At 36.4% G+C, this 17,202-nt stretch overlaps 1 protein-coding gene across 1 annotated transcript; it reads right to left on the reverse strand.

The window, feature by feature from the left end:
• Positions 1-187: 187 nt before the first annotated feature.
• On the reverse strand, positions 188-16,579 carry LOC139120447 (isocitrate dehydrogenase [NAD] subunit beta, mitochondrial-like). The gene is made up of 10 exons (XM_070684857.1): positions 16,427-16,579; positions 12,333-12,404; positions 11,030-11,163; positions 9,926-10,060; positions 8,992-9,124; positions 7,531-7,664; positions 6,684-6,933; positions 3,123-3,217; positions 2,754-2,814; positions 188-2,096 (listed from the first exon to the last, which is right to left on the reverse strand). The coding sequence occupies exons 1-10, from the start codon at positions 16,466-16,468 to the stop codon at positions 2,019-2,021; spliced, it is 1,134 nt and encodes a 377-aa protein (XP_070540958.1). The 5' UTR covers positions 16,469-16,579; the 3' UTR covers positions 188-2,018.
• Positions 16,580-17,202: the final 623 nt, after the last annotated feature.

Raw genomic sequence — 17,202 nt, forward strand, 5'->3', positions numbered from 1 at the left:
TCACGGAAACCTCCCCATGCAGTCATACTCAGTGGATAATTATACTTGAGTAAGCATCTGAGCCATCTCTGAGTAAGACTATTTCTATGAACTAATTTTAATCTAAATATAAAATCATGAAAATCATGTCAAAAGTTGCAGCTCATGTGCCTTTAAGCACCTGGGTGACAAAAAACAGCACTAAATGTGAATGTAAATATTAGCTTTAATCTGGCAGGTAGTTAAATAGCACATTATAAATACTCTGTGCTCTTTAAATAGGAACAGTGCTGTTAAAATTCTCTGTAGTACACAGCAATGAAAAGGGTATTAAAAAAGATAAAATACACATACATCATTCCAAAATAAAAATGGTCATAATGCGAACGTGTTTTCTTGAAGTAGGGGTGGTTGTACTGTAAATGCTGTGGACCCATCTACGTTCTAGCAGTAGCGTGGAGAAACTTATTAAATCGAGGTTGAAAATATATTGTTTTCACAAATAAAAATCATTTGAGGTCCTATCATTTCATACTCTTGCATTGTAAACTTTGCTATCTTTTGTTTGGATTCTATGGTCACTTCTTATGTTTGTTATCAATTCCAACTTCAAAGGCTTCGACACACAATTTGTGACATAATCATTAGAGATTTGTTCACAAACTCTGTGGAAAGCTTCCTACAAAAGTGGCGCCATCCTAGATTTGCCTTTAACACCAACAAGACCATGTTTTTTCTTTATGAATATATACAAAAGAAGGGATAAGTTATCGAACACACAGAAGGTGCAATTATGAGTACAAGTACTTCAAAGATGTTTGTCTGAGATGTGTCTTGGTATACAACATATCTTCTAAGAAACATTATTTCAGTGACTGTTTGCTACTCTGAACAAAAATAAAATATTTTCATGTTGACATAAACTTGTACAAAACTTGAGTATATTGTTGACTTTCAAAGACTTCAAATGTCGCTTTCATGTTTATATTTCACAGAACTCACCATATACAATGCGAAGTTGCTCTTTTGAGGTGAACTTGCCAATTTGACTGCTTTGCTAAACAATGATGAGCAGTTTGTGTTCTTTGCTACATGACTAAAAGATATATTGACAAAACATAATTTTTTATTGAAAATATCAACGAGTATCGAAGGCATGTGTCGCATTGAGATGAAACATGAAATTAGACTGGTAGATGTAACAGCTAGGTCGAATATAAACCCAAAGTATCTCATTGTTGTGGTTTCTCAAAACTTCCTTTGAATTACCGTTATTGGTAGCATAGTTCAAAAGCAGTCTGATTCCATGATTCTTTTCTTCTGACATAAGACATCAAGACTCTATTTACATTCTTTATGTATTTCTCATTTCACAAATGGCATGCCTATGTGAAAACAGTTCACTGCTAGTTTCAAAATAGATGATGCTAGATGAATCTCTTCGACAATCTTTGCTATTTAAACAGTAAAATCACCTTTGATGTTAATTTACAATAATAGATTGAAAACTCTCCTGCGGCCAATCACATCACATAGTAAAATAGTTCAACACAACAATTGGAACACACAGAGCCACACTTAGATCACATTTGATGGACAGACATACCATATCATGTCACCTAGTCTCATTATTACACAACACTCCAAAGAAAAAACCTTTCTTTTGACATAGGGCACGACAAAACATCACATGGTGTCTGCTCTGATCATAAAATTTTCAGTACTAAGGCTTTGAAATTCCTATCATCCTAAGTCTTAACACAATCTACTGGACCTGACACTCCTAACACTGGCCGATTATCAAAAGGACATGGTACTATGTTTTGTCAAAGCTTTTATGAGTATATCACACAAAGTTGACTATGTCTGTATCAGCTGTACCGTATATTTCCATAAATAACTACATGCACCTGCTTCAATACATTCTCTTTTGCTCTCAACTACGACACTTCAAATAAATAAACACAGATACAATTGAGTTGTGCAGATTTCAGCGACAGCCTCGTATGATGTCACTTTGCGTCCGATCTTGTCAGTTTTCATACACGGATGTTGTTGGTGACTGCCCTTGTGAATTCCGTAGAAGTGGCATAACCTCCCATATCTCGAGTGCGAACCTAGACAGTGAAATGAACATACAAATAAATATCATGCACAAAGTTTTTGTTATGACATCAGCACTAGATTTTCCAGGTCTTCAATATGCATGAAGGCAAAGAAACCAACAACTAGCAACTGAACATGGCTCCTTGAGACAACAGTGTAGAAAATATGAATAACTTTTTAGGTTTTGTCTTGGCATCTTCTCTGCTAAACTTCACGTTTTGAGGACAGTGGATAACTTAAAATTCACCTACTGAAATGATCAAAGCTGTCCATGTGAAATCAACAGATAAGATATTAGCATATCTACACGTCTTCTCTCTAGACATGCATCTAAATTACCCAAAGAAACATATTCTATCATCTAAGCTGCATTAAAGGGGCAGGTTTTCTATCAGCTTTATCAATGAGCAAATTGACTAACTGTGCACAACTTTCAAGGAGAACACAGGACTAAAATCACATAAACAGTCAGTATCAACAACTGCTAATGTGAGAACCAAGGATTGAGTACTGCCCCTTTAAGTTTCTTTCCTTTGTGGCAAATCATTTCAAGTCAATTTCTGTTTTTGATCAACATCACAGACTTCTTTTTTTTAACTTTTCTTCAATAGGTTGAAAGCTTCCCTTCTGCTCTTGAATTCTAAAAAGCAAAACCCACGCTGACTTACTTTTCCAACTCTGATGACCTTCTCCACAGCATTCTGGATCAAATTAGCATGGAACTGTAAACTGAAAGATGAACAGTGCAAGATATTGAAAGTCAAACATTTTTGTCAACATTTCACAAAATTATTGGGCATGTACTTCAGCACAGGGTCATATAGTGACAGCCCCAATAAAGTGTTGAAGAGTGGAGTTCTTGCTATTATAGTAAATTAAAAGTACTCCTGTACATTCCCTAAGTGTTCTAGCATCCTTGCCAAGTAGACTGAGGATACAAGACAGATATCTATTTGCCGTTGTAATGAACAACACTCTCTTTTAACGTTATGATAAAAGACAATTATAGTATTTAGCTGTTGAAACCAGACACTTACTTGAGATGGCGGAGCATGTTTGAAGCACAAAGAAGCATTGCTGTAGGGTTGGCTACATTCCTACCAGCTGCCTGGGAATAGGTATGTCTAGCACCCTGCAAAATGATTAATGTGAGATTTTATGTAAAACACACAAAAACATGATTTTTTGAACAATTTTACATGAAGGCAAGAAGCTGTCTATCACTTGTGTCAAACCAAACATAGGAATGCATGACTGGATGTCTGTGATACTATGGCTTAATCGACCACATTTCACGGCTAATACTAAAGACTGGTGACTCTCAAGATATTTCATCATTTATGACAGGTTACCTCTTACTTACTATAAGCCGAATCAATGCATGAACTCAGCCAGATGTGTATAATATGTTCCAGTAATGGTCTATTTGAGTGTATTAACCAAACCTGTTCAACCTATTCCTTGTAAAAAAGTCCACAGTCACCATTGATAACAGTGGGTTTGGGCCAAACCATGGCGGCTAAAGGGTTAAGGAAATCACTTACACTAGTAAAACCTGCACACTGATCTTTATAGTGGCCAATGAAAACTCTCGGTTATAATTTTAAATACCAAAGTCAATTTGATGTTCCAAGCAAAGACTTTGTCACAAGTTTTACATCTAGTTTTGATTCTTAGATACACATTGTGAAATACTTTGGGTTACTATAACATGAGAACAAACTGTCATTGGTTATGTGGCAGTCAAACTCTCACACACCAAGGCTGAACATAATATTATTGACTGTACAATGACAATTACACGTACTTCAACGAGAAATCAAAAACTTTTCACTGTATCATTAAGTACGCATCATGTAGTACAGAACATCTCAGATGAATGGAACAAGGGCACTTTTTTCTTCATACTTCCAATCCATGGAGTCTAATTACTGACTGTCACCAGTCATTGTTGTCATGGAAATGCCAATTTCCTGGAGGCTGTTGCTATGGATATTCACTTTGACATTTAAGAATGGCCATAACATGGCCATAATTGTTCCTTTCATAAGTCAAATTTTTATTCTTGGGTCAATAACTTATCAAGTTTTTATACTGTCTTGCATTCCATTCGATTAATCTCCTGAACATTTCCTATGGTGACAAAAATCAAATCCATTTTTTTTTCTGATAAAATATGTAGGGTAAAAAATTTTATTTTTCACTCCAATACAGGGTAAGAAGACATACAGCAGATGTGATGCATCAGAATTGTGGTAGATTTGTTCCAATGAGGAATCTCTCCAAGATCTCGCATTTAAAATAAACAGTTTGAGTGCATAAATATTCTACCTGCAATTTATCAACGTCAAATACTTTGCTAATAAATGAAATAAACCAAACATCCGATAGCATGTGCTAACATTAGCAAACAATAAAGTCCTCACTATAGATGAAGATAAGGAAAGTATAGTGTATTACTGTGATTCAGAATGATTTTAGAATGCTAGTTTTCAATGAAAAGGAATCACACCATGTAGACAGTACACTATTATTACTGAAGTCCAGAATGATTTCAGAATGCTGGTTTTTTTTTCAAAACAAACACATTTATTTGTATGGCATTCCATCAAATTATTGTATGATGGATCACAATTATGTCTTGTGGTCCAGACAGTTTTTATTTTCAGCTTTAAAGATGACTCTGAACAGGCTGTTATATAAAATATACCTGGAGTACACCATATCATGATAGATTTTATATTTTTCAGACCACAGTCTCTCATTATACAGGCAGACACATGAACAAACTCATCACAGTGAGAGATATATTGCATGAGAAAGTTAGCAATGACTTTAAAAAGTGCTGTTCACAGTTACACATTTGTTACTAAATATAGCTGCTCCAGAAAATTTGGACAAAGTTTGTCAGTGTTCCACTGCGGGACGAACGTATGCCTGAATGTTTCGTATTCCGCGAAGCATATATTCTACCTGAGAGCGCTTTCGGCCGGTTGCTAGTGACGACAGCGAACATTGTATCAATTTATTTTCAATAGAATATCGATCGACATCTGCTGGCGTACGGGCTCATGTGTCGAGGTCAAATCATTAATATGTCCACATAGCCCGTATATATTGACTTAGCTAGCATAAAATCAACGTATCCGTCGGTTTCTTGTACTTAGATTGAATCGTCGACACTTTTTTACAGTTTTGGCGATGCGTTCACATTTTGGCGCTCTTTGCAAGTTTGGCGCCATTGTGAGCTGAATATGACCTGCGAGTGAGCACGACAACAATGTATCAATTTCCGATAAAAGGATATCGATCGATAACGTTCACTGCACGATTACAGTGGAGAGTCTGCGCCCGTTCGCCTCCGTTCTGTGGTTTTTTTCAAATTTACTGGAATTTTCATCGTTGATTTTCGCCAAAATTTGGTATAAATTACAACAACATGACATGCATTTGGTCTGTACATCTTACAAGACGCATACTGATAAAAATGCGTCAATTTAAGGCCCGTGTTCTGCATATGTACACGCCGTCAGCTCGCAAATCATTGACGGCAACAGTATATTTCAGTGATCGGAATAAATAAATTTCAAATAAAACAATTTTCGTGAAGAAATTCAAAAATCTAAAACGATAGGAATTTTGTATATTAATCAAAGGATCACCATGTCAATTTTCATCAGTATTCGTTCAAAATTGAGGAATTTGAACCGACGAGAAGTGTGCAATCTGTTCGGTATATTACACGCTATTGTTTTCTACGGGAAATCAAGCTTATTCGCCGCGTCGTAAAATGAAAAATATATCTGAAAAAACCCATTGGTTTAACTTTTTCATTTCGCCGTAATTTCTTACGATATTTGAAATAGCACATCTCATGAAGGTTAACTAAAACTCTATCGTTTTACTTTTTTGATTTCCCTCTTATTTTTATGAAATGACGAGTTAACGATCGTTTGGCTGTTGACTGTTTTCACCTATTTTTGCATATGAATAATTATCACATATGTATTTTCATAATTCCTTCATGAAATTATTGCCAAAATATCATAATGGAAAGGTCAACATGTGAGGAAATTGAATCTGCAACTCTTCCATCAATATTAAGCTGTGCAGCGTGGAAATTTTGCGAAATTTAATACATAGCGTAAAAGGCGGATTTGACTCACTGTACGCGTACACGACGTATGTGCGGCGAAAAAGTGACACGCTAATATGAAACAAAATGGGGGGCCTTTGGCCCCGCAGTGATTGCATGCTCGGCTGTTGTTGCAGCTTGTAGTCTGTGTCGTATATATGTCTTTTAGTATACACAGTAACACCATAAATTGCCTACTAAATTGTACTTTCATCATTCTTGCATGCATAATATCCAAAATTGTAATATAAAATATGCAGACAAATATTGTTATTTTTACATATTACTGTTGGAACAATGACGTCATTTTGGAATTATATTTATATCACAATGTATATCCTCTTACACATAAAACTACTCTAATATTAAATCACAGAAAACAGATATAAAACAAAAGTCTCACTTCACACTGGTTTACTACCCATGATTCTTTGCATCACCTTGGTGACACATCGACACTTACCGGTTCAAAGATGGCAAAGTCATTGGAGTAGCTCTCCCCTGGCACCACGCCGGCACCACCAACAAGTCCAGCGGCCACGTTGTCAACGATGGATCCGTACAGGTTGGGCATCACCATGACATCAAACTGGTGTGGATTGGAGACAAGCTGCATACAGCAGTTATCGATGATCATCGACTCAAACTTGATCTTGGGGTAGAGTTCAGATACCTCTTGACAGCTCTGTAGAAACAAGCCATCACCGAGCTTCCTGAAATGACAAAATCATATCCAAGTCGTACTTTTATGAATTGTATGAGAAAGTGTTTATGTGCCAAGTTTCAACTGCTCTATTACTTCCCCATTGCAAATATTTTTCCTAAATTATTTTCAACTTTCTGAAAAATTTCCCGGCTGACGTGTGCTTGTCATATTATGGAGGAATAAATAGCACTTAAGCTGTTCACCCCTAATTCCAAGTAAACGGGTCCATGCCCACCACTGATAACAACAGGTTTGGGCTAAACCATTGTGGTGAAATGGTTAAGGGTACTACACGGTATGTGACTGAACCATGTTAGAGGTTGAATCTATGAAAAAGTCTAATCTGCCGAAAAAGAATGAGTTGGAGTTATTTTTGTGTTATCATTTGTCATTGGTAAATATACAAACAGCAAAGTATCACAATAGAAACATGGAAAATGTCTAGTTGAATGTCGGCAACTAGGAAACCTACATCAAATCAATAATGAGACATCATCAATTTTCTACAATAAACAGCAACATTGACAGCAAATATCTACATATCCATGGAAGGGTAGTAGCAGTATGAGAACGACAAACCAAGGTCAACTTCTGTCACACTCACATGATATTTGCCTTGTGTACAGCGGTGACTTTCTTTCTGCCGTGTTTGGTGGCGTAGTCAAAGGCAAACTTGGCTATCCTCCTGGACTTAGCCCGTGTTATGATCTTAAGACACTCCACTACTCCATCCACACTCTGCAATGCAAAATAACAAGCTCCACTTTGATGATATGTAAAACAATGGAGAAAACAGTGAGCATTGAATACTTTGCGCCAGTTCTAATTGTTGTAGAATGGGTACAGATATTCAGACTCTAAAATTTTTACCATGCTTTCCTGGTCTACTGCTTGAGGAGGCTTATTTTGAAACTCCTGGAGTAATAAAGTTTTCACTGTTCTTTTTTCTGAAAATCAAAAATTTAATTTCCCCAATTGACTTAAAGGTATACAGTCACCTGTAATCTAAATATGTCCAAATATGGTGGAAATATGCCCAAATATGGTCAAAGGGGCGTTCCTTGGTACTCAAAATGCTCATGTCAGGGTGCTGGTTAGATTTTCTCTTTCCATGGTAACTGTGGCAAAATTGGAACAGGTGATAGTATACCTTTTAAGACTGGAATGGCAGCCATTTTGAATTTCATAGGTCAGTAAACATTTCTAGCACCAAAATTTGCAGAGTGATCCCCAATTTGCATTCTTGATTCAAAAGAAAATGGTTAAGTTTCCTTTTGGAAAGTTTGAACAAAAGTTTATTAATTAAGTCTTTCAGTATTGAGGTGCATACTGCCTTAAGTAGTTTTATAATTATAATCAGGTTGGGCTGAGGTGCCTTGCATGATCAAAAAATGTAAAAGTACCCATGGGCTTATGTTGAACTGCAATAATAGCTCCACATAGAAAGGGGCATTGCCAGTGATGTGTTTGCCATACATGCTTCACTGCTACGTCTGGATGGGCAAACAGGAATTATTCTGGAACAGCTTTTTTAATAATTCAATATTCAATGCGGCTCACATCCTCTATTGCAGGATGTTCCTTCATTATTCAATGCAATTGCACAGAGGAATTTTTATGGACAGGTTCTATTCCAACCATGGAGATGTACAGCATGGTACAAAATGAGAACAATAATGCAAAATGATTTAGTTACCATACACAGGCTTATTTCTAGTTTTCTTGGTAAAACAGATTGTGATTTGAAAGTTTAAAATTACCTAAAAGTATTCTCCTGGCAATGCAACAATTTTCTTTTGTTGCAAGAGAACGTTGTATAAGTTCAAAATGCATGGTGACATTGATGTCACATACAATATACTCGCTTAGAAAATGGTAGAACTCCAGAATTTAATTTAAAATTTAAATTTAAAAGAATTTAAAATTAATACAAAATTGTTACTGACTTTCTTGATAAATTTAATCAGTCAGCTCTGATGCTAAAACAAAACACGATGCAACCCTTGCTGAAAAGTACTGTAATGATGATTTGATCATGACAGTACTGTCAACAGATATCACTCACCTCGTGTTCCAGTGAGCTGTATTCACCCTCTGTCTGCTCTCTCACAACAACAAGGTCAAGGTTTGAGTGTTTTGTGTGCAGGCCTGGCATGCTACGACACTTCACTACGTTGGCAAACATGTCAAGCCCCCTCCTGTGACAAAAAACACAAGATGTTTACTGAATTGCTATGTTGACAATCAGAGTATACATTGACAGATCCACAAACCAATATTTGACTCCAGATTAACGTCTCTCTGGATTTGTTCCATAGTTTTCTGGTCTACCACTTTTTGGGGTTCATTTTAAAGCTCTTGGAGTATGGAAAATTTTCACCATCTCATTTTTTTGAAAATTGAACATTTCATTTTTCCCCATAAGTTTACACAGGGATTGCAGCCATTTGATTTTCAAATATTGGTAAATATTTCATTGAGGAGAGTTTGAGCAAAAGTTTTAAGTCTTTCACTTTTGAGACGGATACCAGTACTAATATGCTATTCTGAAAATTGGGCGGTTTTCCGGACGACCACCTCCAAAATGTCAGAAACATCTAAGTTGATTTGCATATGGGTTGGGGAGTAGTGTGCTCATGTCTACTGCTCTGACAAGATCAGCTTTTCTTTAAATGTAACAAACAGCACATGTTATGCCTCACTGGTTTTAACCGACTTGACCTGATTGTGACATAGGAACTTGGAAGGATAAAGGTTAAAGGTCTAAAATTTACAAGCCGGCCGGAAACTACAATGTACCATGGTACATACTGGTACATCATCTTCAACATATCATGTGAAAAAAATCAGTCTAACTTGTCATAACCATTGTTAACTTTGCTGTAGTGGTTACCTTTCAATACCTTACGACTCTTAACCAATAACCTTTAACCAAATAATTTCACCTCTGCCACAGGAGCTGATAGTAACTGTAATGCACTGTGGTGTCTTCATTTTACCTGATTTTTATGTTGAGTGTTTCCAGTTCACCGCTGTCTTGAAAAGGGTTTTCTATGGGTCCCTTGAGGCTTACACTGTTTCTCTTGAAGGAATCTATGATGTCATCCAAGGAGGCACTTTGACCATGGACATCACTGCAAGGAAAAAAGTACCAAATCAAAAAACTCTCTTCCCGCTGGAAAGCTTCTTGCAATCATTGTATCAACCTGTCTCCACTATGCCTTGCTCAAACCCAGAAGGGTGACGTTTGACCACTGTGTATAGGCAAACTTGCAACATCAGTTGAGTACAACAACAGGCTATGTTTTGCACATCAGATCATTTTTAAAGGCTCCACACAAATTAGGGGGCACAAGATTGCAGAACTGAGAGGGGTCAAAGACCTCTCACACAGTTCTCAGAGTATCTCAATGCAGACACAGAATGGCTTCAGACAACTACCATATGGTTCACCAAAACCTATATATACCAAATGGTTTTTTTTGCAAACATATGAGTATTGATAGAATTTATTGAGCGCCAAAGTCAAATTTTGTCGCCTTTGAAAAATATATCCCAGTCAATTTTTTTAAGATTTTTGCCAAAATTTTGATGAGAAACTGTAGCCAATGAAATGTGATGACCATTTGGTTCAAAATTATCAAAAAAATTTACAGAAAAAATCATTAAAATTGGTAAAATGTTGCACTAAAATTTTGGGTTAAAATTGATTTGGAATTAAGCAGAAGCATGGCACAGAAATGTATGCACTATCTTATTATGCTAAACTATTGACAACAGAAGAATAATACTACAAAGACAAATGTGTGACAAATAAAATGACCTTCTACATTTCTGGATTTGGGATAAGTTTGTTGTAGTAATTTGTGAAGCATAGGATGTCAATGTTGATCTCAGACGCATACTTAACACATAGCTATACGCAAGCTTGTCAAGTTGGTCAAAATGGGGTTACAATCAACTAACTTGTAAAAAATCAGACTGTCAAATACACTACCGTATCAGAAGGTTACGGATATTCTTTGTACCTAGTATCTAGAATCATCAGTATCAAATCTTTCTGAATTATCAAAGTTACTAATTAGAAGAGACTTCACCTTTACCTGACAAAGATTTCTTCAAAATCTACAGGCACACCTGTGTGTTTAAACACTTCCCTGACACATCCCATCATCTCAGGGCCGACTCCATCTCCCGGTATCATTGTAACTGTCTTCACTGAATCACCCTTGGCAGTCTGTGTGTTCAATATTGAGAGAGAAACAGACCAGATGTAAACAACATCAATTCATTTTGGAATTTGACAATATACGCCCCCACACATATCCATACACAGATCCTCAAACATCACAAAAACAACATGTGCATAAATGTACATATATACATTGGTAAAGGCAACAATCAATTGTTGCTTCGAACAAATGAAAAAGTTGCATATTTAAAGAATGAAAACTAACATCATGAACGTGAATAAAATATAAACAATGGTGGATGTGACTTTGAAGTAGGACTATTCTATTCAGGTAATGGGGGATGGAAGGTCACAGAAGCATAAAGGTACTGGAAAACCTGCCATTTTCTTTGAGATACTGTCGCAGGAACTGCAATGTCCCTTTGTTTGAACATCTTATAATAGTTTCTGTGATCTGAAAAGTAATTTTACCAACTGTAATGACTCATTATACTCTCCTAACTTTCCGTATGTGAGTTAAACTCGGATAGAGCCTATACACCAACGTACAACATTTCCAAAAATCTTCTGAAATCAGTATAGGGGCTATACACAAGCAGGGGCTTATACTCAGATGAGTACTGTATTTTCAAACTATCTGTTGATATACAGCCATGCTCTCGTCTTTGCCAGTTCAACTTTTATTACTGGTCATGATGAATTACCATATGGCTTTCCTGGGATTGTACATGGATATCTATCATCAATGTAATGTTTCAAAAACAACAAAACTGCCCAATTCTGACCCTTTTCACAGTTTACTGATCCAAGGAGAGAACAAAATTATTTATACTTTAACTCTGTACCAAAGTTTGGCTACAAGAGGTTTTCAGTAATTAAACCTTTTTCCCCGTTTCTCCAACCTTACCGTTGAAACCAATGAGGATGTCCAAATGTTTGGATGTAGATGTTGAAACAATGGCACAATATATTCTCATATATACAGTGTTTTATCTAGACAGGGGGATGGGGATTCCCGTCTGTTGAAATGTTGGCACCCCCTAGTAATTTGTCGATGGGGGACCGGCCCGACGACCCCCATGAAATGGTGCCAGTCACACCTTAGAGATACAAGTAGAACACATGAACTGGTGAAATCCCCCTAAATTTCTGGTAACGGGGGAATACCCCCTGTTGATGCCATCCTGGATGAAACACTGTATATATCTACTTACCTCTGTCTGTTGTGACTGCACCTGAGACATTGAGAAGTGTCTTGCAGTGTTACACCAGCCATTGTCAGTGATCTGAGAGAAAGAAGAAGACCACATTGAATTTTTCCATAGGGTTGACATATCTGGGGAAATTTCACTAACCAATGGTACCTTTCTCAACAATTTTTTTTTATGGTACACACAGCATATAGCTACAATTCCTTGGATATTGGTGGTGTTTGTACAGTACAGTCATAAAAAACAATCCCATCTAAGGGAGGTAAAAGAAAAATATCATCATATATACATTGTATAAATATCTTTTAATATATGATATTTCCTATTCCAGCACTTTTTTCTGAATCAAATTGCATAGGGTCAACTGTAGAACTTAAAACTATGAGTGTGTACAAAACAAAAGCAATGTCTTATAAAACAAATTTTTAAAATTTTTATATTGTTATGGGATATATGAGTAACTGATAAGTGATGTTTGTAGTCTAAAATAGATGACCATTTACTGTGTTATGAAATAGTAATATTTTGCAGACACTATTGCTGTTGGGTGCCAACAAGCCTGGTAAAGACAGAAGACAGAAGAACTTGTCATCTAAAATCATCTGCATCACAGTTTGAAATAGGGGAAAAACTGTATCACCAAAACCAAAGCTAGGTAAGGAGACTGCCTAAAATCATATTTGAATAGTTGCCTGAGCAAATGACAGTCAGAACAGATTTAACAGAATGCCCTTTTCTCCTCAAAGTTCAAAAGGGGATTCGTCTGTTTGCACCTACAGGATTTATGAAACATGTTTCTCTAATATCCCTGATGATGATTGCTGCTACTTTCTTATTTTTCATTTTTTGTGTTGTAATGAATAACTAAAGCGGAATAAGCGGAATAACCGCTTCTACTTAGCACCTTGGAATATCATTTTGGATATTGCAGAAAATATACACAGCAATTATTTTACTTTCAGGGCATTTTTATTGTGCACTATTTTCACCTTTTTTTTGGTTTTATTCTTGGAGCATGTGGAAATTAATCCTCAGGATTTGTTCTGTTAATACTGCCTGTGTATGTAATGCCTCTATTAGGGTGGAAAGCAGGGCTCCCGCTACCCGATCGACATAATAGCCAAATGCGAAAGAAAGTTAAAAATGGCTACAAAAATTCCAGTTTGGCGAACATAGTGGCTAATGAATTTTTACTGCCCTGGTGCCACTTCAACAAAAAACTACAGCTAACAATAAAAAAGTTGTACGATGCGATGTTGAAACAGTTTACTCTCCTTCCTACAAAGTTGCAATGTATTGAAACAGTTTACTCTCCTTTCTACAAAGTTACAAATTCCCTGGTACGTAGAGCAGACATTGTTGCTGTTCCGTCTGTGGTACACAGAGGCTTTGTTGTTTTGCCTCCGTACCGTGAGCCCCGTTCGTCCTTCAGTCTATCTAGAAGTTTTACCTACTTTGCTAGAATCAAAATTTGGCCTGCAAATACTCAGTTTGATAGTAGAAACCATACTTTAAAAGGGAAATTTCACAAACGGAGCAATAATACAAAGGAAGAGGAGAAAAACTGAGGTTTTCTGAAAGGTCAAGTCTAGGTCATCTCACCATGTGATGTCATGCATGAAGACCCTTTAAGTGTACAATTATTGTTCAAAAGAGCCACCTAGGGTGGTACAATAGGTAAAAAGTAATTTTGGTGTCTTCCAATTTAAATTGCATTCAGCTTGACTGTCAGTTTTAAAATAAATTTATTAAAAGTCATTGCAAAGGGATATTGTCAACAGTAATTGCAGTAAGCATATCCATTGTCAAATCATCACATTTGTGAATTGCAATTTTGCATGTAGGCTAAACATTAAAGCAACAATTCATTAATATTTATTAATTCGGTCTATTTCAAACTGCTATAACTTACACAAGAAATTATGTGATTCTCAATTATTTTAATGTTTTTGCAGATTCTACCAGTTTAATGATGTAGAAGTAAACATCACCAGACATTTCTTTATGATATCAAAACATCAAGTGAAAATATATCTGTGTTAAAATGTTATCATAATCATTAAAACAATGTATACTCTCAAACAGTGAGTAATTTAAATGAACATATATCATTGTGTCTTGTTTTACAAGAGTTGTGTTTGGCCAAACCCTTTGGTCTCAAGAAAAATACTCATACTCAAAATGCTATTCAGCCTGCTTGATCACAACTAGACATACAAGTAACACCGGGGCCAATTGTATCTACACTGCCAGTGTGCTACTAAATGCTTTCTCCTGCACCATTTTTTATTCTTGTGGCTAAAACATTTTGGTTATGGAAAACTGCATAAATTTGCCGCATGAGAGACCTGTAGCTTATGACAAGCTTCATACTGTGAACACTAAATGAATGCCGCAGAAATGTTCTGTACCTGTTGTAATATACACTTCACTTTGCTACCAGATTTTTAGAATTCAATTGATACCTTATTTTATTTCTGGTGGTAATAGTTTACCATCTGAAATGAAAAAGTATTTCTATCCAGGAAATGTCATAAAAACACAGATTATTCAATACAAACTGAACAAATATGTCTTTAATGTAAATACTATCAGGAACATCATACAAAACATCTTGATTTGTCAAATTAAGAACTCCTGAATGGCAAAAAGCTGTAATTGCCACGCTTAATTGAGATCATAAACTGGCTAAAAGTTGCTTAAAGTGGCTACAAGATTTTTGATTTGGCTAATCAGTTGGCTAATCATTTTGGTGACTTAGGGGGAGCCCTGGAAAGTTTATAAAATCTAGAGTCCAAGTCATTAGTAACAAGGTAACTAGTGGGGGAAACGCTTGTTCATAAAAAACTAAAACAAATTTCACTAGCTGCCTCTGTAGCTTTGCTAAAAAATCCAAGTACATGTAACAGCAATTTTTCAAATATTTCTTTACCTATATAATTTAACATGCTATGTTTGTTTATAACTCACTCAAAACAACTTAACTTCTTAGTATTTTTTTTTGTCTTCATTTAAATTTTAACGTCTAGTCCACAGTCCCTCTACCATCGAAATGTGCCTGGAGTTGCCAGTGTAGTATACACCTTCTCTTTATGTATACTACACTGTAACTACAGGCACCTGTGGGATATCCAATTTTACGCAAATATTACCATGCACATGTTACGGTACATGCAAATTCAACATGCTTTTATCGGCCGAGTTTAACTTTTCTGACTATATATGAACCATGAGAAATCAGTGCATTCCACGAAGGTGCCTTCATGTTAATATTTTACATTTCATTGTGGATGATTGCGAATAAAAAAAGATAAGTCCACTCATGTGCGTGTACTTAAAATTTGCATGTCATGTACATAAAATTACGCAATACTGATAGCTATCACAGACAGTGTTCCTACAACCCGGGTCCTACAAGTACCCCTAGAATTGCTAGTTTGCGATTCTTCATGTCTTGATCACAGTCGCTCGAGAGTTATTCAGCTCTGGGACTAGTCGCCCCATAGACGAGTATACAGAAGCGAGAAATACCTCAAGTCTGGAACAGAATGGCTATTTCGTATAGGGATTTTGCCACCATGTCACTTCGATGTTCGATTTTACCGTGAAAAGTAGCAAGTTCATCTATCATGTAACCGTCGACCGTTCCCTATCATTCTCAAAATTCATACCTGGTACTTGATTTGCTTCACAAACGCTCGTTTCGTGTGATTTTCGGCCGAATTCGACGGACACGTCGCTAAAACATAAGCGTGAGCAACATCTCGCTTCTGTATACTCGTCTATGGGGCGACTAGTCCCAGAGCTGAATAACTCTCGAGCGACTGTGGTCTTGATTCTGTTTTGAGAATACGAATGAATGCAAAGGGGGTGTTGACTTCACATAAACATAAAAATAAGACCGGTTGATCATAGTTTTGAGAAGAAAAAGAGACGGATTTAAAACACGATGTACAGTCGTGAGGGATGCGATCATTTTATCACTAATATCAGGGAACCAGCCCTCGACTCTCAGGTTTGTTTTCTGGCTAAATATGTTTGGAATCAGATCAGGGCTCAGTAGTTTCAGTTACACACATTATAACGTTAAAACTCACTTGTAAACCGAGTTGACAGGCTCTCCGCAGTGCTCTCGCCATCTTTCTGGAGATACTGGATGCACTCGGGACAATCACTACGATGCTGAAGTTATTTTCGTATTCGTTTTCGTATTCGTTTTCGTATTCGTATTCGTATTCGTATTCGTATTGGAGTCACTGACAAAATTTTTTATTTTTAGTCCAAATTTCGTACGTATTATATAAAAGTTCTGTCTTTACAGAACTTAATGTGCTTTTTATATGACAATATATCAATACTTCAATATTTTAGAATGTAAGTTGAAAAAGATCCAATCTTTTTAGGCCCTAGATTGAAAGATATCGTTGCTATAATTAGAGGAGAGATTTAAAAACAAACGGCCAGTACACAGGCACTCCTTAGCTGGATAGTCTGTTGAATAGATCGATTTTTGGTTCGATTGATCGATCCCGTAGTCGATATGCGCGCCATTGTAACCAAAATACTCACTAGGTTACAGTGGCGGGTATACTGACCACGGGATCGATAGATCGAGCCGAAAATCGATCTATTTAGCAAACTACCAAGCTATTAGCGCCTGTGGGCCAGTAGGAATCTTTGGAGGAAAGATTTTTTAAACAAACATCATTTTCGTATTCGTATTCGTATTCGTTTTCGTATTAACTTTATCACAACAACCAACTTCGACATTCTGTTGACATCATTAGTATCGATAATGGAAATTTAGCTGACCGCCCAATTTGACGAGTTGTAAACTTAAAAGGTAATTTTCTTGTTTTAAACTGATATCTCT

The sequence above is a fragment of the Ptychodera flava genome, chromosome 20 (genome assembly GCF_041260155.1).
Source record: "Ptychodera flava strain L36383 chromosome 20, AS_Pfla_20210202, whole genome shotgun sequence".
Classification (NCBI taxonomy): Eukaryota; Metazoa; Hemichordata; class Enteropneusta; family Ptychoderidae; genus Ptychodera; species Ptychodera flava.

Coding starts and splice junctions, on each gene's coding strand:
- LOC139120447 (XM_070684857.1), bottom strand. CDS start 16,468: ATGGCGAGAGCACTGCGGAGAGCCTGTCAACTCGGTTTACAA. Junction 2,815..3,122: donor AACATGCTCCGCCATCTCAA/GTAAGTGTCTGG, acceptor TTCATCTTTCAG/TTTACAGTTCCATGCTAATT. Junction 2,097..2,753: donor AGGTCATCAGAGTTGGAAAA/GTAAGTCAGCGT, acceptor TTCACTGTCTAG/GTTCGCACTCGAGATATGGG.